Below are 25,262 nucleotides of genomic sequence, written 5' to 3'. Positions count from 1 at the left end.
TATGTCTCTATAACCTGTAAACAGTCATTTCAGCAAAAAAAAAATGTTTCCTTTACAACTCCTCTAAGGCCTGTTCATACCTCAATTGCACAGGAACAAGGCCTGCATTCCTGTTAGATTCCTGTGCCATTCAGTGCAGTGGGATTTTCACTTTCCGTCTGTCTGTAGGCCTGTTTTTTCCTTATAACCTGTGAGTAAGTAGGCACCATAAAAATCCATATATGCTCCAATATCCCCTAGTGGGGCAAGAGTTAGCCATGTACCTGTTGTGCACATTAGTGAAACACAGTACAAGGTACTTCCCCTTGGGGATATCAACATGCTGTTCATACCTAGGTAGTACTGATCTTAAATCTGCTTCATTACAATCTCCTTCCATTATATGAACTCCATCAGGGTTTTTTGCCATCTGAGCATTAATGGATTCATAAACCAACTGCACGGTAATTGTACAATCTGCATCAGGCAAAAATAATAACAGATGTAAATTTTCTCAGGAGGTAAAAGGGGTGACATTTAATCAACACGAGTTCCACATCTGGTATACACTGCAAATCTACCTTAGGCCCCGTACACACAGGCGGATAATCCGCTAAAAAATGTCCGCCCGGAGATTTCTGTCTGATGGTTGTACACACCATCAGACAGAAATCCGCGCGTAAACAATACGCTGGGGGGTGGCCGCGCCGTCGCCGCAACGATGACGCGGCGACGTGGGCGGCCCTGGAAGTTCAAAGCTTCCACGCATGTGTCGAATCAGTACGATGCATGCAAGGGATGGCGGTCGGTCGGACGGACGTGTCCGGTGAGTCTGTACAGACGACCGAAAATCTCCGACGGACAGGTTTCCAGCGGATAGATTTCTTAGCATGCTAAGAAATTTTTATCCGCTTGAAAAACGGTCGGCTAGACAAATGTCCGCCGAAAAATGTCCGCTAGGCCGTACACACGACCGGATTTGTCTGCTGGAACTGATCCACGAATAAATCCCAGCGGACAGATCCGGTCGTGTGTACGGGGCCTTAGAGGCATAGTTAACCTTTTTCAGAAAACTGACAAGATAAGGGTTGTCTGTGGGTAAAAACAAGCTGTGCAGCTTTCACTAAAGTTCAATAATGCCCTTAATATAGGTGTAGTCCATTTATGTACTTCATGAAGTCTGACAAGAAAACTCGTTGAATTTGGCTAAGGATGTTCCTAGGGGACGCAAATTGTTTGAGCAAATCGCCACCACAAGCCACTAAAATTAGTGAATTGGCTGCTCGCCTTAAAATATGACCTAGGATGGTCAGAATTTTTTTGTATATATCCCCAAAGAAGTCACATGACGAGTGAGGCAACATGTCGGGGGGGCAGTGTCTGGTGTCTTTGTTACCCATTAGGTGGTGAGGAGGCTAACAGTCGAGTCTATACCCTGTATATGCTGATTTTAATCTTTGCTAATGTGAGTGTACAATTTGTATTTAACCACTTCATTACTGGGCACTTAAACCCCCTTCGTGCCCAGACCAATTTTCAGCTTTCAGCGCTGACGCATTTTGAATGACAATTGCGCGGTCATACAACACTGTACCCAAATTATATTTTTATCATTTTTTCCCCACACATAGAGCTTTCTTTTGGTGGTATTTGATCACCTCTGCGATTTTTATTTTTTGCGCTATAAACACAAAAAAACAGAAAATTTTGAAAAAAACACAATATTTTTAACTTTTTGTTATAATAATATCCCAATTTTTTAAAAAAGTAAATAAAAATTTCCCTCGGTTTAGGCCGATACGTATTCTTCTACATATTTTTGTTAAAAAAAAATCGCAATAAACGTATATTGATTGGTTTGCGCAAAAGTTATAGCGCCTACAAAATAGGGGATAGATTTATGATTTTTTTTTTTTTTTTTACTAGTAATGGCTGCGATATTGCGGCGGACGTATCGGACACTTTTGACACAATTTTGGGACCATTCACATTTATACAGCGATCAGTGCTATAAAAATGCACTAATTGCTGTATAAATGTGACTGGCAGTGAAGGGGTTAACACTAGGGGGTGAGGAAGGGGTTAAATGTATTCCCTCATTGTGTTCTTACTGTGTGGGGGGAGGGGACTGACTGGGGGAGGTGACCGATGCTGTGTCCCTATGTAAAGGGACACAGATCGGTCTCCTTTCTCCCTGACAGCACGTGGAGCTCTGTGTTTACACACAGAGCTCCATGTACCTGCTGTCACCGACGATCGCGGGTGTCTGGTGGACATCACGGCCGCCAGGCACTCGCATTGGCTCCCGAGCGATGCGCCGGGCACGTTGTTTCCCCGCTGTGCGCCCCCAGCGGCGCGCACAGGGAATGACAACAATAGGACGTCTAAAGACATCCACTCGGCACTTGAGAGCCGCGCTGTGGACGTCTTTCGTTAAACTGTAAGCATGAGCCGTGGACCCAGCTAGCTCCAGCAGGGGGATCGTTGGTGTGACAGATCATATCAGGTGGAAGTATGCATAACTTTAAAGACTATGGCCCAGATTCACAAAGGAGATACGACGGCGTATCTCCAGATACGCCGTCATATCTCTGAATTGTGCCGTCGTATCGATGCGCCTGATTCTTAGAATCGGTTACGCATAGATTTCTATTAGATCCGACAGGCGTAAGTCTCTTACGCCGTCGGATCGTAACTGCATATTTACACTGGCCGCTAGGGGCGTGTACGCTGATTTACGCGTCGAAATATGTAAATCAGCTAGATACGCAAATTCACGATCGTACGCCCGGCCGACGCAGTACAGTTACGCCGTTTACGTTAGGCTTTTCCCGGCTAAAGTTACCCCTGCTATATGGTGGCGTACATGCGGCGTACCAATGTTAAGTATGGACGTCGTTCCCACGTTGAATTTTGAATATTTTACGTCGTTTGCGTAAGTCGTCTGTGAATGGGGCTGGACATAATTTACGTTCACGTCAAAACCAATACGTCCTTGCGGCGTATTTGGAGCAATGCACACTGGGATATGTCCACCGACAGCGCATGCGCCGTTCGTAAAAAACGTAAATCACGTCGGGTCATGGTTATTTTACATAACACACGCGCCCCTGTTCCACATTTGAATTAGGCGGGCTGATGCCGGCCTATTTACGCTACGCCGCCGCAACTTACGGAGCAAGTGTTTTGAGAATACAGCACTTGCCCGTTTAAGTTGCGTAGGCGTAACGTAAATCAGATACGTTACACCCGCGCAAAGATACGCCGCTGTATGAGAATCTGGCCCTATATATATATACACAAAAAGGGTGTTTTCTGACCGTCTTAGGTCATATTTTGAGGTGAGCGGCTAATTCACCCATATTGGTGGCTGGTGGTCACTATTTGCTCAAACTTTAAAGGATCACTCTGTCGCTGCTATTAGCAGAGGGGATTCTTTGGTTAAAGGAGGATCTGTACGTATTTGTTGGAATATCACAATCATTTTTCTTTGAACATTTATATCGTTTTCAACTTGCTTTTTTTGTTTAGTGTCTGACATCATACACTGGAGGGGCACAATTTTATGTTTTTTTGTATGTAAAGTGGATTTTATACTCATCCTATAATTTTATTTATATGGTATTTTATTACTTGGTGTATGCACATATCACATATGACTTGTGTCATGGTCTGAGACTGCTTGAGTGCTGCAGGCACTGGGGAGCTACAGTTCATTGAGGGAACCATGAATGCCAACATCTACTGTGACATACTGAAGCAGAGCATGATCCCCTCCCTTCAGAGACTTGGCTGCAGGGCAGTATTCCAACATGATAACGACACCAAACACACCTCCAAGACAACCACTGCCTTGCTAAAGAAGCTGAGGGTAAAGGTGATGGACTGGCCAAGCATGTCTCCAGACCTAAACCCTATTGAGCATCTGTGGGGCATCGTCAAATGGAAGGTGGAGGAGCGCAAGGTCTCCAACATCCACCAGCTCTGTGGAGGAGTGGAGGAGTGGAAGAGGACTCCAGTGGCAATCTGTGAAGCTCTGGAGAACTCTGTGTCCAAGAGAGTTAAGGCAGTACTGGAAAATAATGGCACCCACACGAAATATTGACACTTTGGACCCAATTTGGAAAAAACACCTTGCAGTGTCCGCCCCCCCAGCCCCTGTTTTACTTACCTGAGCCCCATATTTCCGTGGGCGCGATCCCAAGTCGCTCTTCCCACGGCTTCTTGGGTCTTCATTGAATAGATTGATAGCAGCGCAGCTATTGGCTCCCGCTGCTGTCAATCAAATCCAATGATGCAGCCGCCGGGGGCAGGGCCGAGTCATACACTGGGCGGCTGTGGACATTATGACATAGGAGTGCACCCGCAAGGTAACCCCCTTGGGATAGAGGTTCCCAGAGGAGGGGTTATCTATTGCGGGGAGGAGCCATGAGAGCCGACGTGGGACCCCAGAACAGGAGGATTGGGGCCACTCTGTGCAAAACTAACTGCACAGTGGAGGTAAGTATGACATTTTTGTTATAAAAAAAAAACTGAACCCATAGTATCACTTTAAGTGGAGCTTCAATTATTCACGCATATGTTTTTCCACCATAATATACATTAGTAGCTCCTCTATCTTTTCCTTCATCACACATTTGGCAGTGGTGTAAGTTTAGGTCCAAGGCATCTGAGCCTGACTCTCAGTCCAGCTTTTCCCTCTATTCCTGGATCTGACGCATCTCAACTCCCACCTTCCCTGCTCTTGCAAATCCTGTCCTGTCTTCTGATCAGCCTTATTTGACTGGCTGTCATTTTGGCCCCCAACCCACATATCTTCATTTGGCACCTCCGGATAAGATCCAGTCCGCTGGTTATCTATTTCACTCATAACAGCTGCTGCTTTCCTCCTCCTTCCTTAGTTCCACAGCCTGTAGCCACACTGATTCCCTACCCAGTTGTCAAATTGTTACGCATTCAAAGCACTGCTCGTCACTTTCCAGATCAGCTGGGACTACATCTCCCCGGACTTCTGTTTTGATCTTCCTTTAAACTCCAGGGCATCCAGTGGTCACAAACATATTCCACGGCAAAGTACATCCAGAGCTGCAGTCGCACCAAGAATGTCCACCCCCACAGTGAGTCCCACATATCTGCCTCTGATAATGATCAGGGTCTGCCTGTCCAACACAGTCTGGGCATTACTCACCCGGTAGACACAGAAAACAGCCACCCACCACTAGAACCGAGGGCTACTGACCACCACACATGCTTATGCTGCCATCTTGCTAAATATTACATTTCCGCAGTTACACAATCAGATTTCCAGTCAGTGGGCACAGTGAACTACAGTTTGAATTAAATATGTATTTGAAAAACAAATCTTTCATTAAATAATGAAATAAATCAAACATCAGTTTGAAAATGTATATTATTAAAAAAAAAAAAAACAGCCCCCAAAATCCCCTTTAAAATCTATGAATGGTTTACTCTTAAGTGAAGGTTAATGATAATGAATTAAAAACGACAGCAAAAGTTTTATAAAATGCATTGATATAAACAAGCCTTTAAAGTATATGTAAAGGCAAAACATGATATTTGTTCCCATAGAGTTGAGATGGTAATTATCTTTAATAATTTACAACTATGTACAAGGTCTAATTTGCAATTTTACCTTTTATTATTCTTTTATGGCTTTCATTATGTTTCTTAAAGTGGAAGTAAACCCTCCTATTGTTTTCAGCCAAGGAAGCTGCCATCTTGGCCTCTGTTTAATCTGCAACTGCCACGATGCTGCACATGTGATCAGTTATGAAACCAGCCATTGGATGGTTTGACAGTTTGGTTGAGAGCACAAGCAAATGTGACATCTAGCATTTCCGGCATGCCGGGAATGTTAACTGTTTTTTTAAACTATCAAATAGATGGGTTTACTTCCTCTTTAACAAAATAATTTGACAAATAGTTTACAACAAAAAAAAGAATTCACCTGCAGTAGCCCCTGCTGGTGGAATCTGGTATTAACTTATGACCATATCCGTGCAGTGTTCTCTATCAGAACCATTTTATCAGAAAAGGATGCTGTAAACAACACCTGGAAGGTGTTCCTAGCTATATTCACAAGAAAATTATGGAATCCAAGCTACGGCTCTCTACCGAGAGGGTCCAAGGCAGTAGAGGGCTTATAGTTTACCTGAAAAACTAAATGTTGTCCTTTTAGTGCAGTGGTTCTCAACTTGGGGGTCAAATGATAATTTGCCAGGGGTCACCAAATCCTGGGCTGTTCCTGAAGCCCGCATTACTCTCCCAGCCTTTTTGGAGCCACCCAGCAGGGCTATCCCTGGAGCCCGCAGCCACCCACTTAGCCTTTTCGCAAGTGCCTATTCAGTTCACGGCATGGCTGGGGGGCAAACACTAGAGGTCAGCTGACTGGTGAGGAATGTGAAATGGGAGGGGCTGGAGGAGACCCTATCTCCTGATTTCGGCATAGGTGTCACTGCTACGATACACCACAAAGTCGGAAACACAGTGAAGCTGGAGACTTAGTGAGTGACACTACCTGCGATTATAGTTGCCATTAAAAGGACTCAGGGAGCGCTAAATGTCTGTGGGTTAGGGGCGCAAATTACTTTTCTTGCCTTGCGTGCTGACAACCCACGCTACGAAAATAATTCTACTGTTAGGGGTCCCCACAACTTGGGAAATGTTATCAACGGGTCACGGCACTAGAGGTTGAGAACCACTGTTTTAGTGTGTGTGCTTTACAAGAGATTATTTATAAACACCATCCTTGTCTTTATATTTCTCTACAGAAATGTCCTGATATTACCTGCTGCTCCTCTTCACAGTGAGTAACTATTATTTTTATGTAGATTTATTTAATTATTTTGATTAACAAGGTGTACATCACTTACTATTAATTTATAGAAAATGCATACTTTCTTCCAGTCTTCCTTCCTTTCTTACTCCTCTTTTCTCTTTCATTATTCCCCTATTCTTGTTTCCTATCTTGTTTCATTTCTTCTTTTCTCCCTCCCTCATTGCTTTTATACCCCCACCTTTAGCTTTAATTGACTTCCTCATTCAGTTTTAAACTGGGTTTTGCACCAGGTTTTACCAGGCATTGAATTCTTATTTGTAAAGTAAAGATGTCTTTACAGTATTTATGTGGTACAGACTTTTTACACATTTTAAAGGGTTTCACTGTTGAATACATAAGTAATCTGCCTGGCTTTACAATTAAAAAGTCAAAACAGCATGACAAAATGTATACATGACTAGGATAATGAAAGACCTTGAGAACCTTACCTTAGGATGGAGGAGAAAAACAAGTTCTGTAGCGCACATAAACCTAACAGTAATGCCGCGTACACACGATCGGTTCGGTTCGGTCTGATGGACCCTTTTCATCAGACAAACCGATCGTGTGTGGGCCCCATTGTTTTTTTTCCCATCGGTGAAAAAAATTAAAACCTGTTTTAAAATTATCTGATGGTTAACAAACCGATAGAAAAAAACGATCATTTGTGGGGATGCTCGAAAGCATTGAACTTCATTTTTCTCAGCACGTTGTTGTGTTTTACGTCACCGCATTCTGACACGATCGGTTTTTTAACTGATGGTGTGTAGGCAAGATTGATGAAAGTCAGCTTCATCGGATATCTAATGAAAAAGTCCATCAGACCGTTTTCATTGGATGATCCGATCATGTGTACTGTACAGGGCATAAGAGGGGCTTAAAGAGGCAGGATTAAACAGAACCTGAGCCTAGTCGCTGTATACAGTGCATACCTATATGCCACAGTACCCCCACAAAATATTCCCAATTACTGTACCACAAGTGAAACTTTCACAGACACACTTAAACCTCAGGACAAAGGATAATTAAAAAGAAATAACATTTCAATTAAATGTTCTTTTCTGCACACAAAAAAGGGGGGGGGGTAGTGGTGGGCTGATAGAGAGAGAGTGAAAAAAGAGAGGGTGAATGGGGGGGGGGGGGGTGGGAAGGAGAGAGGGGTTGGAGATAGGAAGTGAGGAGAGAAAGAGGGAGGAGGGTAAAGAGGGGTTAAGGAAGGAGGGGGGAGAGGGGAGAGAGGAGAGGTAGAAGGGGAGGAGATATGGGGCAGGGTATAGAGAGGGAGAGTGTTTGGTGTACAGAAAGCTAACTCACCAATTGGGACCCCCAGGCTGGTCTCCCAGCGACAATAAAACCCCTTTCACAGGCCTATGTTAGAGATTATCCCATTGCAGGCATGACTTGGACTGTTGGTCTGGGTGGACACAGGGAATAGGACAGAAAGCAGAGCGTGCAGCTGGGCAAACACATATGATAGAGCAGGAGGCATAGTATAGTACTAAGTGGACACAGGTGATCAGATAAATACATTGTCAAGATAGCATTGTGAATAGTGTGAGACAATAGAAATACTTTTGCATGCACTTTAAAAATATGTTTCAAGGTAGGTCCTCTGAGTGATTCAAACCATACAGATACCAACTTATGCTTTTCTTGCTTCAGTAAAGATGTTGAAAATGGTATCGGCAAAGAAAAAATTGTCCTTGTGAAGAGAAGTACGCTTTGTCGGGAAAAGCTTTCAAATACTTTTGTTTGCAATACTGTATTTGATTTGATTTTTTTGCATGACTCACTACATTTACACTAAACAGATCAGAAGGGGAACAAATATCTGTCCAAGCAAGGAAGAGAATAATAACTAAGAACCTTGTATCCCAGGGCATGGATTCTGCAGAGGTAAGTGTCTTTATCAGTGGGAATGATCCAAGTTATTTCAGCCTATTTATTTTGCTGCAAAATTACTACATTTCACCGTCAGAAAATGAAATTTTTGCTAAAGCAGAGATCCTGAATTTGATTTATTGGTCCACTTAGGTGAAATTTGCTTTCTGTACTCTTTCTGTACTCTTTTTTTCTTTAGGTCCTCCATCAGGGGGGTACAGGCATTACACTTGTAAGGGGCCCGATGGTTCCCAGTGCCCCTTACAGGCCCGGCTGGCCCCCCTCTTGTATTTATTTATTTATTTATTGCATTACACCTGTAAGGAGCTCAATGGTCTCCAGGGCCCCTTACAGGCCATGTTGTCCTATTTCTTTTCATCCCCCCCCTCCCTTCTTTTGTTCTCTAATCTGTGCAAGCGCATTAAGGTAAATATTAATAATTAAGTACCGTCTTTTCAAAAAAAGGGGGTTGGGAGGAGAGAGGGTGGTTGGGAGAGGTGAACCAGTCTGCCTGCAATTTTCACAGATGCAGCGAGGAATAAATCAAAATTTAACTAACCACACAGAATTGTATTCTATTGTCTACCAGCATTTAAATCAATCAAAATCTCAACAGACTTTCCCCTAAACAGATTTTTTATGATAGATTCTCAAATATTCTGTTAAAAGTCCCCTAGAATCCTGTGGCCCCCCGAAGGACCTGGTTGAACACATTCGTTCTATCCTTCCATTGTCCAAGATCACCAGTAACTCTATATGCATAGTATTACTAAGGACATCCAGACACTCTGTTAATAAAGGAGTAGTTGTGTCCTTTTTGTGATGAGAGATTACCACTCTAGTTTTTAAATAACTTTTTCCTACCTTCATTTTTAGAAATACGATGGTATAGAAAGAGGGTGAGGCAACAAGAAACATTTCTTCCATTCCACCTCAGATAAAACCATCCCTAACTGGTTCTCCTATTTAGCCATAAGAGTAGGCCTTACTTGAGAGCCCCCCACCCTTAAACAACTGTACAACTGAGATGTTGCATGTGATAGTCTCTGTGAATAAAAATTCTTACAAGAAAGTTGGCTGTATTCCTTGACACCAAAGAGATGGTATTTCTGAAATGTGTTGGATAGGATGGATAGCAGAGAACAAATGTAGGGAAACCTAGACTACTGTGAAAAAGTTCTGGGCAGGTGTGAGAAAACATTCTGTAAATTAAGAATGCTTTCAGAAATTAAAGTGTTCATTTGTTTTAATCATCTAACAAAATGGAATGTAAAGAACAAAAGAGAAATCCAAATCAAATAAATATTTAGTGTGACCACCCTTTGCCTTCAAAACAGCATCAGTTATTTTAGGTACACTTGCACACAGTTTTTGAAGGAACTCGGCAGGTAGGTTGTTCCAAACATCTTGGAGAACCAACTGCAGATGTGAATTTAGGCTGCCTCAAATCCTTCTGTCTTTTCATGTACTGTAATCACAGACATACTCTATGATTTTGAGGGCAGGGCTCTGTGAGGGCCAAACCATTACTTCCAGGACTCCTTGTTCTTCTTTATGCTGAATATAGTTCTTAATGACATTGCCTGTATGTTAGGGGTCGTTGTGGTTGTCCTGCTGCAGAAAAAATCTGGGGCCAATCACATGCCTATCTGATGGTATGGCATGATGGATAAATATCTGCCTGTATTTTTGTATTTCTCAGCATTGAGGACACCATTGATCCTGACCGAATCTCAAACTCCATTTGCAGAAATGCATCCCCAAACTTGCAAGGAACCTCGATCATGCTTCACTGCAAACAAACTGCCTCCTGCTCCAGCCAAATATTAGTCCAAAGCACCTGCTGCCATTTTTCTGCACCACAGTTCCTATGTTTTCGTGCTTAGTTGAGTCGTCACTTCGTTTTATTTCAATATCGGGCATATGGCTTTTTGGCCGCAATTCCTCCATTAACCACTTAAGGACCGGACCAATATGCTGCTACATGACCCAAGGGGTTTTTACAATTCGGGACTGCGTCGCTTTAACAGACAATTGCGCGGTCGTGCGACGTGGCTCCCAAACAAAATTGGCGTCCTTTTTTCCCCACAAATAGAGCTTTCTTTTGGTGGTATTTGATCACCTCTGCGGTTTTTATTTTTTGAGCTATAAACAAAAATAGAGCGACAATTTTGAAAAAAATTCAATATTTTTTACTTTTTGCTATAATAAATATCCCCCAAAAACATATATAAAAAAAAAATGTCCTCAGTTTAGGCCGATACGTATTCTTCTACCTATTTTTGGTAAAAAAAATCGCAATAAGCGTTTATCGATTGGTTTGCGCAAAATGTATAGCGTTTACAAAATAGGGGATAGTTTTATTGCATTTTTATTAATTTTTTTTTTTACTACTAATGGCGGCGATCAACAATATTTTTCGTGACTGCGACATTATGGCGGACACTTCGGACAATTTTGACACATTTTTGGGACCATTGTCATTTTCACAGCAAAAAATGCATTTAAATTGCATTGTTTATTGTGAAAATGACAGTTGCAGTTTGGGAGTTTACCACAGGGGGCGCTGTAGGATTTAGTGTTCACCTAGTGTGTGTTTACAACTGTAGGGGGGTGTGGCTGTAGGACTGGTGTCATCGATCGAGTCTCCCTTTAAAAGGGATCACTCGATCGATGCAGTGCCACAGTGAAGCACGGGGAAGCCGTGTTTACACACGGCTCTCCCCGTTCTTCAGCTCCGGGGAGCGATTGCGACGGAGCGGCTATAAACGAATAGGCGCCGTCGTCCCGGATCGCTCCCCGAGGGAATCCGACCGCCGCATCAAGCGGAACCCCGACCCACGTCTAGGCAGGGACGTACAGGTACGCCAATGTGCCTGTACGTGCCATTCTGCCGACGTATATCTACATGCGGCGGTCGGGAAGTGGTTAAGTCCACTTCTAGCCAGACTTCTCCAGACAGAGTCGGGTGTACCTGGGTCCCATTGGTTTACACTTGTTCTGTACTGATGGCGATGCTGGACATCTTCTGATGTCAAAGGGAAGTAAGAATGGTGTGTCATCTGCTACATCAAGTTATCTTGGCAGACCACTGCGTCTATGTTCCTCAACATTGCGCGTTTCTTTGTGCTTTTTTAAAAGAGCTTGAACAGCAAATCTTGAAACCCAAGTCTGCTTTGAAAATTTTGCCTGGGAGAGACCTTTCTCATGACTTTGTCTTGTTTCCGGGCTCAGTCTTGCCATGGTGTATGATCTGTGATATGAAAGAATCTTCCACAACCTCAGCTTAGTAGCAGAGTTTGGTTGTTCTGCACCAAGTTTTAAACCTCCTATGCAGCTGTTTCTGTTTCAGTTAGATAAAGTGTTTCAGCCTACTGTACATATGAAATTGATGATCATTAACACCTGCGTGGTATAATTGGTTAACCATACACCTGACTCTAATCCTACAAAATCCCTGACTTGTGTGCAAGTGTGAAAAGTGTGCGAGAACTGTTGCTGGTTTGAAGCCAAAGGGTAGTCACGCCAAATATTCTTTTTAATTTACATTTTTCTCCTGTTTGCTTACTTTGCATTTTGTAAATTGATAAAAATAAACAATCAAAATATATATTTTTAAAGCATTCTTACTTTACAACATTTCTTCACACCTGCCTCAAACATTTGCACAGTACTGCAAATACAGGCCCAGATTCTCAAAAGAGATAGGACGGCGCATCTCCATATACGCCGTCGTATGTCTGCCTAGCGCCGTCGTATCTATGCGACTGATTCTTAGAATCAGTTACGCATAGATATTCATTAGATCCGACAGGCGTAAGTCTCTTACACCGTCGGATCTTAACTGCAAATTCCCGACGTACGCGCGGCCGACGCAGTAAATTTACGACGTTTACGTTAGGCTTTTCCCGGCGTAAAGTTGCCCCTGGGTCTATGAGGCGCAGCCAATGTTAAGTATGGCCGTCGTTTCCGCGTCGAAAATTAAAAAATGTACGTCGTTTGCGTAAGTCGTCCGTGAATGGGGCTGGACGTCATTTACGTTCACGACGAAACCAATGACGTCCTTGCGACGTCATTTGGAGCAATGCACACTGGGATATTTTAGGGACGGCACATGCGCAGTTCGTTCGGCGCGGGGACGTGCTTCATTTAAATGAAACATGCCCCCTACCCGCCGAATTTGAATTCCGCCGGGTGATTTACGCTACGCCGCCGCAACTTTACAGGCAAGCTTTTTCCTGAAAAACTTGCGGCGGCGTAGCGTAAATAGATACGTTACGCCCGCACAGAGATACGCCGATCTCTGTGAATCTGCCCCATAGTTTTTTACTACAGTACTTTACTGTACAGTACTTTTAGTACTGGACCTGCATAGTAATTCACCCTTACCACAGGTGAGGGCATCATGTGAACAATTGCCTCAAGCTTCTTTTGTACTTTCTCTTGCTTTAGAGTATTATTTTAGACCAGCCTGTACTGAGGTTCCTTATTTTTGTTTTTCTGTAGAATTTTGATCCCCCTGTAATTGCAGTGCTGGGGTCTGGGGGTGGAATACGTGCCATGAATGCTTTTCTGGGTACCCTGTCTAAGCTGTCTGAACTGAAGCTTCTAGATGTTGTTACATACGTTTCTGGAACATCTGGATCAACATGGTAAGTACATCCATTGCACCTACCTAGAACTTTCACCAAGAAGGCTTTAAGCAAGGGGCTTCTGGTGTCAAAAACAAATAAAGACTATTCAACTCCCTTAAAAATAAAGACAAATAAATACAAAATAAAAATCTGTCATTTTTCTTCTAGTTTCACTATATCATTGATCTAAAATAATACAGATCAAGAGTGCAGACTTTTTAGACCCTCTTTGGTTGTATGATTTTCCAGGTCAGTGAAACAGGTTTGGGGTTTTAGCCCTGTAATCTGCATCCCCAACCCCATTAAACCAAATCAAAGTACACATTTTATAATAATATAAATATTGTATAGTAAATACATCAAACATCCGACTTCAAACCTTTCAGGTGTATGGCATCATTATATAACAATGAAAATTGGTCAGACTTTTCATGCATGGAAGAAATGGAGAGTCAGTTATATGATCGTCTCAAATCGAAATGGGACTGGGACAAGTCATGGGAGAAGTTAGAGAAGGCATTTTTGGAAGAAGTATACTCACTGACTGATTTGTGGGCCTATGTGGTTGTTTACTGGATGACTAATGAAGTAAGTACAAGTCATAATGTACCCAGAAGGATATTTACATTTGCATAGTTGATCATTAGTCTTGCATACAAAACACAAAGCTGCACACTGCTTGTCTCATGTACTGTGCTGACGCATTTAGCCCCCTAATGGGGCATATTCTTAGATAGTGGCGACTGGTGCTAAAGAAATTTGGGGGGGTGCAAATGAACCCCTCCAGGTCTGAATTCACCACAGTCATGACTCCCCTGATACAGCTCACCTCTGTGGCTTCCCCTCTGTGGCTTCCCAGTCTTCTTTCCGGGCTCCAGATCTTTATTCTCCTAATTGGCTAGGACGAGAAGCCGGAAACCGGAAGTGACGCAATGGCAAATATTAATTTGTTTATATCAAAAGTGGGAGGGTTCGGGTGCAGTGCTCTGTGCCCCAAGGACAACTGAAAACCAGGCAATTGGAGCCTCAGGCCCCGTACACACGAGAGGATCCATCCGCTGAAATTGATCCGCGGACCGGCTCCAGCGGATAGATCCCCTGGTGTGTACAATCCAGCGGATCTGTTTCCGCGGATTTTTATCCCCTGGGATGGATTTCAAGCGGATAAAAATTTGAAGACATGCTTTCAAATCTATCCGCTTGAATCCATCCCAACGGATTGATCCGCTGGTCTGTACAGACTCACTGGATCAATCCGTCCGAATGAATCCCCCGCATGCGTCGTAATGATTCGACGAATGCGTGGAATTCCTTATATGACAGCGTCGCGCACGTCGCCGCGTCATCATCGCGGCGACGGCGCGACACGTCATTGCGATGGGATTTCGGCGCGGATTTCGATCCGATGGTGAGTACACTCCATCGGATCAAAATCGTCGCAAATCCTTGAGAGGATTTATCCGCGGAAACGGTCCGGTGGACCGTATCCGCAGATAAATCCTCTCGTGTGTACGGGGCCTGAGGCTCTAATCACATGCTTGTCAAAAAATGATGGGCGTAATAGACTCCCCTTAGTCCTGGCTGGTTTTCTCTCCCTCAGTTACAGTCTCCTTAAAGTATAACTAAAAGCAAAACTTTTTTTTAGTTTTAAACAGAGTGGAGATGGATTAGAATACCTGTCCATATTTGTTACTGTATGCGCCCCTGCTAGGGAAATATACCCTCTCTTTTGTCCCGTTTACCATTATGTAAAGGAAAATTAAACATTTTGGGTTGTCCCCAGCAAAGTAATAGGGAGGAAATCCCCCAGGGATTCCCTTAATTTTCAGGGATCTCGTCTCACTTCCTGTTTTAGCTATGGGACAGTAAGCAAAGGGGACTCAAATGTCAAAAAATAAACTGACAGGGGTTATGACCTTCCCTTACGCTTTCCAAAATGGAAAAAAAAAAGTTTTGCATATAGTTCTACTTCATATGGAGTCTGGGCTCCCAGGATGCACCTGTTTCCTTTTTTCAGAATGAGGGATGCGAGTTCTTATTGAAGCTAAACAGTTTCTAGTTTCTGTAATGGAGTACATTTATTCCGGGCTCTATTTAGTAGCCACATTTAATACTGCAGGGAGAACAAACATAATGAATTTCCTTTTGGAGACAGAACAAGCAGTATCAAAGATGTGTAAGCCAGCTTCTTATTGGTTTGTTGGATGCTAGAGAAGGAACCCTTTTTTCTATGATAATGATTACCTCTCTCATTTGCTTTATACCCTGTTATTGCTTACTTCTCACTTAGAGGGGTAATTAGAGTCAGCAACCCCTCAGCATATCTCAAAATGGAGTCCCCAGACAGAAGATTATCAGCCAGTTTGATTATCAGTCAGATAAAGAGACAGTTGCATGTGTCTATGCGTACTCCCCAACATTTCCAGATAGCCCTCAGAAGAAGATTCAACTCTCTTGGATTTTCACACACATTGCTATTCCCACATTTTTAAGTCAATACCAGGCAGGAATGTCACTCACTGTCCTTTTTTACTTCTCTATTGGCATATACATGCATATTTAGGTGACATTTGCGTGAATGGTAATCTTTGATGAGGTAGGTTTTGTGATGGTTGGATGGTAGCTTCATGCCCAACTACTATCTAATCTTTGTTCTGGCTTAAAGTTATGTGCCCGCTGACATTCCATTTAATGTCTGACACTTTTGGCTATCATCTACATTTGGCCTTTAGTCTTGAGTCTTTTCCTTATCACGTTTTGTTTTGTAATGATTTTTCTGATGGTGGGCTTGTCTATTACCTATTTTTTGTACCTGCTTGTTAGTTTGATTCATCACCCATGACTTGTGTCATGTTCTTCTTCAGGAACCCTACTTCTGAATTATCATTAATGCCCATATTGGCTTATGTTGTTTAAATTATCGGGAACAACCCGTTGCAATATCTTAATAAAAGCAGTTTAACCTAAAAAGACACTACCTAGTATACTTACCTGTTACAAACAGTTATTTTTTTTTTATTATGCATGTGTTCTCTTCCTTCAGATACATGAAAAAAATCTGTCGAATCACAAAGTTGGGTGTGAGAATGGGGTAAACCCATACCCAGTCTACTCTGCTATTGAAAAAGAAGAAGGTGATTGTGCCAAATATAACATTTCAATAAAAGTAGCAAAAATCTTAAAACTGAACTTGGTTAAATTTTTATCTCTCCAGTCCTGAAATGTATACAGATCTGTCACACAGCTAGCCTGGCGACCTGACTTTTCTCTGCTGTAGTTTAAACAGACCTTCGCCCAGAGGCGATTAAGTTCGCATATAAGTTTTCATTCATTCATTCATTCATTCATTCACCAATAAAATAAAAAATGTCCTTCCTGGTTCCTCTTTTCTCCCCATTCCACAATTGCATACAACTTCCTTACTTTTGCAAAGGTTTATTTCCTGTTTAATGCCGCAGCCCAGCACTTACCCCTTACTTGCCTAGGTAAAAATGGTACAGGCACCCCTGCTGCATTTTGGGTTGTCTTCGACACGGGTGAAACAAAAGTCTGCATATGTGCTCTCTGCTAGGGATGAGCCGAACACCCCCCCCGTTCGGTTCGCACCAAAACCTTCGAACGGACCGAACGTTCGCGCGAACATTTAGAACCCCATTGACGTCTATGGGACTCGAACGTTCGAATTCAAAAGTGCTCATTTTAAAGCCTAATATGCAAGTTATTGTCGTAAAATGTCTTTGAGAACCCGGGTCTTGTATCAATGGAAAAAAAGTTTTAAAAACGGTTGTTTTTTCAGGAGCAGTGATTTTAATGATGCTTAAATAAAAAAAAAATGAAAAATTCCTTTAAATATTGTACCTTCTGGGTGTCTATAGTATGCCTGTGAAAACGTCTTTAAATAGCACAAACACCTGCCTGCCAGTAAATTAGGAAGAACTGATCTAGCTAAACTATACAGTGTATAAATATATGTACAACACCTGGGATGTATATATATCCTCTACACACTGTAACATTAACTGACTAGCCTGCCTGCTCTATCTACCTGCAAAAAATCTCTCTGTCTCTCTCTGTTCTCTCTAACCACCTCTGCAACACACTACACAAGGCCGACCTGCAGGCGGTCTTTTATAGTGTGGGGCGTGTACTAAACCCCCTGAGCCATAATTGGCCAAAGCCACCCTGGCTTTGGCCAATTATGGCTCTCCGTTTTTTGCAAGCTGTGATTGGCCCAGCATGCGGGTCACAGTGCATGCTTGGCCAATCATCAGCCAGCGATGCCGCAGTGAATTATGGTCTGTGAAACGTAACTTTTTTGCGAACGACCCGTTTTGTTTGTATTTTGATGAACGATCGAACATACGATGTTCGAGTCGAACATGAGTTTGACTCGAATATGAAGCTCATCCCTACTCTCTGCCATGTATTGGAACCAATCTGTGCACATGTTGGGTATTTCTGTATACCCAGAGTGCTTATGTGCATGCACACACATGGTACAAATCTCTACAAGGTAACAGATGTCAGAAACCAGATTACAAAGACCTGGCAGAGACCCTTTATCACATCCGCACACATGTAGGATTTTCTAAAGATGGCAGCCCAGAAGAGTAGATGTGGATGCACATTTATGTCAGGAAGAAGTTCCTCTTTAAGAAACACAGCTAGGTCACCTATTTGTCCCCAGCATGTGAAAGGACAGCGAAGGAGTAGCAATAGTTTGAAAAGATCCTCTATCTGCTCTCTTCACCTGTCAGCATGTTCCTTGTTAGTGATGCTGTTCAGGTGATTAATAGCTGAAATCAAGGCAAATTCAGGTATCTGTACTAATTGCATCTAAAACTCATGTATGTATTTTGTGAATAAATACAAAACTAAATTCAGTGATATTTTTAATATCTTCGTGGAGGTTCACTTAAAACTAAAAGTGCATACATACAGAGAATTAAAGACACCGACGAGGGGCATTCAAACTGTAAGTATTTTTCTTTTTTTCAGGAAATTTCCCTTCCAGGTTGGGGGTGAACGCTATACGGCGGTGTGCGCTTTACCCCAATAAATATGGTATTTAATTCTTAGGCCCCGTACACACGACCAAACATGTATGCTGAAACTGGTCCGTGGGCCAGTTTCAGCATACATGTTCGGTCGTGTGTAGGCGCGAGCGGGCCGAATTCCAGCAAACATTTGCCCGCCGGGCCTTTTCCCAGCAGACAAATATTCCTGGGCGTGTTTTAAAACCGTCCGCTGGAATCCTGCCCGTTCGGACATGTACGGTCGTCAGTACAGACCTACCGTACATGTCCGAGCGCCCGCCGTCCCTCGCATGCGTCGAATGACTTCGACGCATGCGTGGAAGCCTTTAAATGGCAGGCCCGCCCACGTCGCCGCGTCATCATCGCGGCGACGACGCGGACACGCCCCGCGTAATGTTTGCGCGCGGACTTCTGTACGATGGTTAGTACAACCATCGTACAGAAGCCCTCTGGCAGGCATGTACGGTGAAAACGGTCCGACGGATCGGTTTCACCGTACATGTTTGCTCGTTAGTACCCGGCCTTAGAGATAGCAGCATACATACCCATATATACATTTTTACAAATTGTTTTTTTCACATTTCGTTCATTTTTTTCCAATTTTTTATGGTTATATTTGTTAGTTGGGTGAGCGCAGAATAATTAAACTATACCCATTTCTGATGATTACCATAGTGTTGACTAAAGTTACACATGTTGGGGTTAGTTGGTATAGCTTTAGCTATCATTGAAAAGAAAGGTAGTAAAACTTTTAAATGAAATTCAGCATGTTGTCACTAACTAGTTGTAAGATTAGAACGTAAAACAAATATTCAAGTACTAAATCTCTGAATGGACAATAACTGAAGAAAATGTTCTTATTTTAGGAACTTGGTTTGAGTTTACTCCACACATGTGTGGATTTCCTGCATACAAATGTTTTGTGAAGACTGAGTTTTTAGGCAGTAAGTTTGAAGCGGGACGTTTATTGAAGAAACAGCCTGAGAAGGACTTGTCTTATCTTACTGGTAAGCTGAAAGGGACATTGCTAAATAATAAAGCAGAAAATATGTGCAATTAGTGTGCAGAAAGCTGGGTGTCACTTTCAGGGGCGGACTCACAAATCATGGGGCCCCCAGGCAATAGGACATTATGGGACCCCTGAGCAATAGGAGATTATGGGGCCCCCAGGCAATAGGAGATTATGGGGCCACACAGTATACACAAACACACATACAGTATGCATACACAGTATACACACACAGTATACAAACACAGAATACACATACACACACTGAAAAAGTACTAGAGAGGCGGGGCAGCTATAATCTTGGGATTTTTAGACCAAAAGGATGTCGGTAAGGAACATTTCAGGGACAGATATGAAAAAAACACAGATTTTTACATACTGTCCCTGGTTTTGCTGAGGCTGGCAACCCTGATGGGGGCCCCCTAGTGGCACAGGGCCCTCGGGCAGTGCCCGAATGGTCAGTCCGCCCCTGGTCACTTTTGATCTTCACGGGACAATTTAGTAAGGAAAGCAAGTGTACCATTGGTTGATACAGGATTTTGCATTTGTACCCTATGCTACTGACTCTAAATCTTTGTCAGGGAGTACTTCTGCCTAGTGCCTTATTTAAGCGCCAATTCCTTATCATTTACAGCTTTAACAAATACAATTTTGATGAGAAAACTAGATCTTGCCAAGTTTTTAAACACATAAGGCTCCATGTACACGGGACGTTTTTACAACTGCTCCTAAATGATTAAACATGACAGATAGTGACCCATGTTTAAAATGTCTGTTTTGATGCATTTAAATGCTGCGTTTAGTTGCGTTTTTCCGGGTTTTGCCGCGTTTGCGTTTAGTGAGCTGAACTGAATCGCCTCTGGGCGCTAATTTGACCATTTCTCCTTTGACCTCAAAAGAGATGGGTTTTGATCTTTCTCCTGAAGGCCAAGTGGTTCTCCTCCAACCGAATGGAGGTTGGTAAAGTGTTCCAAAGTCAAGGGCCTTGGACAGCAAATCTTCTTTCTCCTTTGGACTTGTATCTGGTTTTGGGGATTTGGAGTAGATTTTGGTTGGAGGATCGCAGAACGGGATTGGGGTTGTAAGCCTTAAGTTTTTCGTATAGATATTTGGGGGCATTTCCCAAAATACATTTATGCGTCAGACAGAGTGCTTTGAAAGTGATTCTGTCTTTCACTGGCAGCCAGTGAAGGCTTCTCAGTGAGGGTGAGATTGCTTCCCAAAGGTTTTTTCCCAGTCATAAGTCGCAAGGCTGTATTCTGAACGACCTGCAGGCGAGTGATTTGGTACTTTGGGAGTCCGAGGTAGAGGGGGGTATTATTTAGTTTAGAAGATATATATATTCTTTTTTTTCTTTTTTTTAAATGGCCAAAAACGAAAAACGCCTATAACAAAACGCTGCTAAACGTGTACATAGGGCCTTAGGGATTTGTACACATATAATAATTAGTGATCATATGTTGTAAATGTACATATATCAAGAAGGGCTTGACATAAGGCAACCCACAACACTGCAACTTGCTAAAACGACTCAAGCGTGAGCTCCAACTAAAAACCAAAACAATGTCACTGTTATGCCCTTTACACACGATCGGACCTTTGTCTGACCGAATTCACATCGGAACTCTGACGGAATTCCATCGGAGTAAAACAGAACATGTTCTCTATGTAAACTCTGGCCCAGATTCAGGTAGATTTGCCCATTACTTACACCTGAGCCGCTCAGCTGAATTTCTCTGCGCTGGAGCAATTTTGCCAAATTGCCACCTGATTCAGGAATCGTTTGTTCATTTAATTTGCTCCTGTTTAAGGCAAAGCTGAGGACGCAAGGCCGTGCAAGTCAAAGTGGGTGTGCCCCTATGTAAATGAGGAATTTTCGGCTCAGCAGAGGTTTGCTAGCATAATTTCAGGGCAAATCCTGCTCAGCTGCTTGCACTGAGCAAATAAATAGGAGCAGACTTGCGCAGGTTCTTTGCTGAATTTCATCCTGCTTTTTCCTACCCCCCCTGAGCAAGGAAATTCAGCCCTTTTGCAAGACATGGCACCTCCCAAAGGGACCAAAAAAAGGAAGGCCAACTTTGTGGCTGCAGAGATGGACATCCTGATTGCTGCACTCCAGCAGCATAAGGAAGTCCTATATGGTGCCCAGCGGCTCCCTCCAGGAGGAGACCACCATCCCTGACCAACCCAGCACGTCATCCCCCTCCAGTGCAAGCCCCTCCCTTGTGGACCCCTCCCCTTCTCCCTCTGTCCGTGGCCGAGCCTCTCCTCCCAGGAATGCTCTGTCCAAAACGAGGCATATATCCTCCAGCCTCCGTGGCGGTCTGCTGGAGGAGCAGGCCCTGCAGACCCGCCATATAGGGGCCATGGTGGGAGAGGTGCGTCGTCTGGCGGACAGCATGGCATCCACCTCCACCTCTATGCAGCATGCCCTCACCCTGCATGAGGACCGGGACAAACATGTGGCACAGAGCCTGGGGGAAATTAGTGGCAACTCTAAGGCCATAGTCACCTGCTTGGTGGCTCTGGAGACCACACCAGCTTTGTTAAGCAGGATGACAGCTGCGGTGGAGGCCAATACCGCTGCTGTGCAGGCCAACACCGCTGCAGTGCAGGAGGAGGCGAGAGTTACCCGCCGGCATCAGCGGGATACCACCACCCGCCAAATGCGGATGTTGGCCCAGACCAACACCATCCTTGCCCGCCTGGCCAACGCCATGGAGGGCATGCAGCCACCACCTGCAAGGAGTGTGGAAGTAGGGGTTGATGCTCCTCCCCCCACCCCTCCATCCCCACCCCATGCCTCCTCCGCACCACGGAGATTGAGGAGCCAGAGCCGGGGCACCCTTGGCCCAAAGAAAAAAACAAAAAAATAATTTTATGTCTACATTTTTTTGCTCAACACAATATGATTTTTTTATTATTTTTCTATATGCTCAGGGTATGAGATTATTTTTTTTTTATATGCTCAGGATATGAGTTTCTATTTTTTTTATATGCTCAGGATATGAGTTTTTATATTTATTTGTAGTCCCTACACACGGTGAGGAGTGTATACTACAGTGTGACTGGTGTGTGAATGGGGGGGGGGGGTGGCACTCCTGCTGGAAAAGGGGTGTCACCCTCTGCCATGTGAAAGGTGTATGAATGGACAGCAACATAATTGGAGCCTTGACGCGGCGTTGCTGCTCCCTAATACCATGGGGTATTGTTGGGTCTAATCCAATTGGGGGTGCATGTGTCGGGTGTGTGCTAGGGACTACAGTGGTGTACATACATGCATTATACTTGTGACAAGATCAGGGTGTGTTTAATGTAAAGAGGCGTTCCACAAGACCATTCCGGATTGCTCTTCCCTCAGAAGATCCGGTAGTGTTTCTTGGGGGGGGGGTTGCGTGGTTCGGGGGTAAGGTCATTGCGTAGCTCAATGTGCATGCCCCTTCTTTGAGCTAAATTGTGGAGAATACTACATGCCCCTACGATTTGGCATACAAAGTTGGGTGAATACAATAGGGTCCCCCCTGATTTATCCAGACATCTGAATCGAGATTTAAGGATGCCAAATGTGCGCTCCACCACCGCACGGGTACGTGCATGGGCTTCGTTATATCTTTCCTCTCCTGGTGTTTGAGGGTTACGAAATGGGGTCATCATGTGAGGTCCCAGGGCATAGGCAGAGTCACCTGGAAGGGAAAAGACAGGAGGATGTTAGTCGTGCATGTGCCCCTTGTGATGTGTGCATCATGGGGGGGGGGGGGGCAGTCATACTTGACACCCATGTCACTCACCAATCAGCCAGCTGTCTCCATACATGTTCTGGTCAAACTCGGTTGGGATGGGGCTGTGTCGGTAAATAAAACTGTCATGGCTTGACCCTGGGTGTTTGGCACGGACATGCCATATGAGGCTATGTGCATCCACAATCATCTGCACATTTATCGAATGCCAATGTTTCCTGTCGCAGTAAATATGCTCGAGGAGCCGGGGGGGGCGTAGTGCCACATGGGTACAATCTATTGCACCCACAGTGCGTGGAAATCTGGCTAATAAATAAAAATCACTGATTGCCTTCTGCCGCACGTCAGCCGTGGTTGGTTTGATAAATTGTGTGCCCATTCGTCTGAGTATTGCAGGGATCACTTGGTGCACACACCTGCTCATGCTGGATTGGGACATCCCCGCCACCACTCCACCTGTGCGCTGAAATGAGCCAGTTGCCAAAAAATGAAGGGTTGCCACTACCTTCACCAGTGGCTGCACTGCCTGTCCCCGATGGGTCGGGCTGCTGATGTCATCCTGCAGGATTGTTACCAACTCAAGGATGACTTCAGGGCTAAAGCGAAACATGCGATACACCTCAGTATCACTCATCTGAAAAAGGTTGTAGCGCCCTCTGTAAATCCTCTCCCGTGCCCTCCTACGAGTCGGCTCAGTCAATAGAATATCAAGAACCATAGCTGCCCCTGGCATGTTGGTGCACAGATGTGAGGTCCCGAAAAGGTGGGTGCTCTGCTTGTTCAGCTCGTCTGTCTAGGTGCTGCTGAAGTTGCGCGCTCCTTCAGATGACATTTGGCCATCTTTTGCTAACTTGCCCCTGCTTTTAACAGGAGCAAGTTTGCCCAGGGAAAAAAGCTTGCACGCTTCCAGTGCAAGATGCGCATAACACGCGCATGTTTATGAATCATCGGCAGTACCTAATTTGCATATTCGCTGAGGGAATTCCATGAAGGCGCAACTTACACCCCGCGCAAAATTGCGCGAAAATTTAGCTGGAACAGCTAGGCTGCGTGCGCGGGAAAATGGCCGCATTTCAGGCTTAACTGGTTTACAGAATCAGTGGCAAATTTGCATGGGAGCAAATCAGTACTTGCGCGGCGCAAATCACACTTGTTCCCGCGCAAGTGCTTCTTGAATCTGGGCCATTGATGGAATTTATCAGAATTTCCAATGGAATTCATTGGAATTTCCGATGGAATTCATTGGAATTTCCGATGGAATTACTCCGATGGGGCATACACACGGTCGGAATTTCCGATGGAAAAAGTCCATCTGACTTTTTCCATCGTAAATTCCGATCATGTGTACTGGGCTTAAGTGTATGTAAAGGCCTTTTTTGGTTTTAGGTAGAGTAAGATAAGGTTAGACTGTTTGTCAAGTTTTGACCCTTGAGACTCAAGACTCTTTGTCAAAGTCTCATCTTCACTGGGGATAGTTTCATCCCTCTATTTGTTCTAGTGACCATTGTCACTGAGACAGTAAGCAAGGAGAAATTCAAAAAAGTTACGTTTTCGTCAGAGCAAAAAGTGAGAAAAACCTTGGAGAAATTTCCTCTAGTACGGAAAATGAATAGAAACCTCTCTACCTGGACAACAAATAAATTGGCAGAGGTTTTTAACCTCTTCTGAAACAAACACACGTTTTAGCTTTATATAGCTTATAAGGAGACTTTTCCCCTCATTTCCTGTCCTGATGGCAGGTGTTGGTGTTATGGGCTTTTTAGGAGGTTTGAGTTAAATTATTATAACTTGTCTACAATATTAAAGTGGAGTTCCGGCCACAATTTCACTTTTTATATATAAATACCCCTGTAATACACAAGCTTAATGTATTCTAGTAAAGTTAGTCTGTAAACTAAGGTCCGTTTTGTTAGGTTGTTACAGCATTTAGACACTTTATAAAATAGAAATTGACTGGTGCCATCTTAAGTGTGGGCATCATGAAGCCAGACTGTATGACTTCCTGGATTTCAGCCTTGCAGATCTCGCACATGCTCAGTGCTGCACAAGCAGTGTAATAGGTTTCAAATTAGGTTTCAGCACCTGTACTGTCCAAGTCACATGATTCTTCGAGACTGGGGAGTGCACAGACTCCTGGAAAGTTAGACC

General features: G+C 43.8%; 1 protein-coding gene across 1 annotated transcript in view; it reads left to right on the top strand.

Annotated features, from left to right (window-relative positions):
- The first annotated feature begins 4,793 nt into the window (after nucleotides 1-4,793).
- LOC120935624 (cytosolic phospholipase A2 gamma-like) overlaps nucleotides 4,794-25,262 on the top strand; it is a 30,629-nt gene continuing 10,160 nt past the window's right edge. Inside the window, exons 1-7 of the mRNA XM_040347676.1 lie at nucleotides 4,794-5,096; nucleotides 6,771-6,805; nucleotides 8,629-8,713; nucleotides 13,205-13,350; nucleotides 13,719-13,920; nucleotides 16,376-16,466; nucleotides 19,235-19,375. Of these exons, the coding sequence (XP_040203610.1) occupies nucleotides 5,082-5,096; nucleotides 6,771-6,805; nucleotides 8,629-8,713; nucleotides 13,205-13,350; nucleotides 13,719-13,920; nucleotides 16,376-16,466; nucleotides 19,235-19,375 (715 nt within the window). The 5' untranslated portion in view covers nucleotides 4,794-5,081. The remainder of the gene's footprint in view (nucleotides 5,097-6,770; nucleotides 6,806-8,628; nucleotides 8,714-13,204; nucleotides 13,351-13,718; nucleotides 13,921-16,375; nucleotides 16,467-19,234; nucleotides 19,376-25,262) is intronic.

The sequence above is a fragment of the Rana temporaria genome, chromosome 4 (genome assembly GCF_905171775.1).
Source record: "Rana temporaria chromosome 4, aRanTem1.1, whole genome shotgun sequence".
Taxonomy (NCBI): Eukaryota; Metazoa; Chordata; class Amphibia; order Anura; family Ranidae; genus Rana; species Rana temporaria.
Note: the sequence above shows the minus strand (reverse complement) of the source record. Positions and strands in the feature narration are given on the sequence as shown.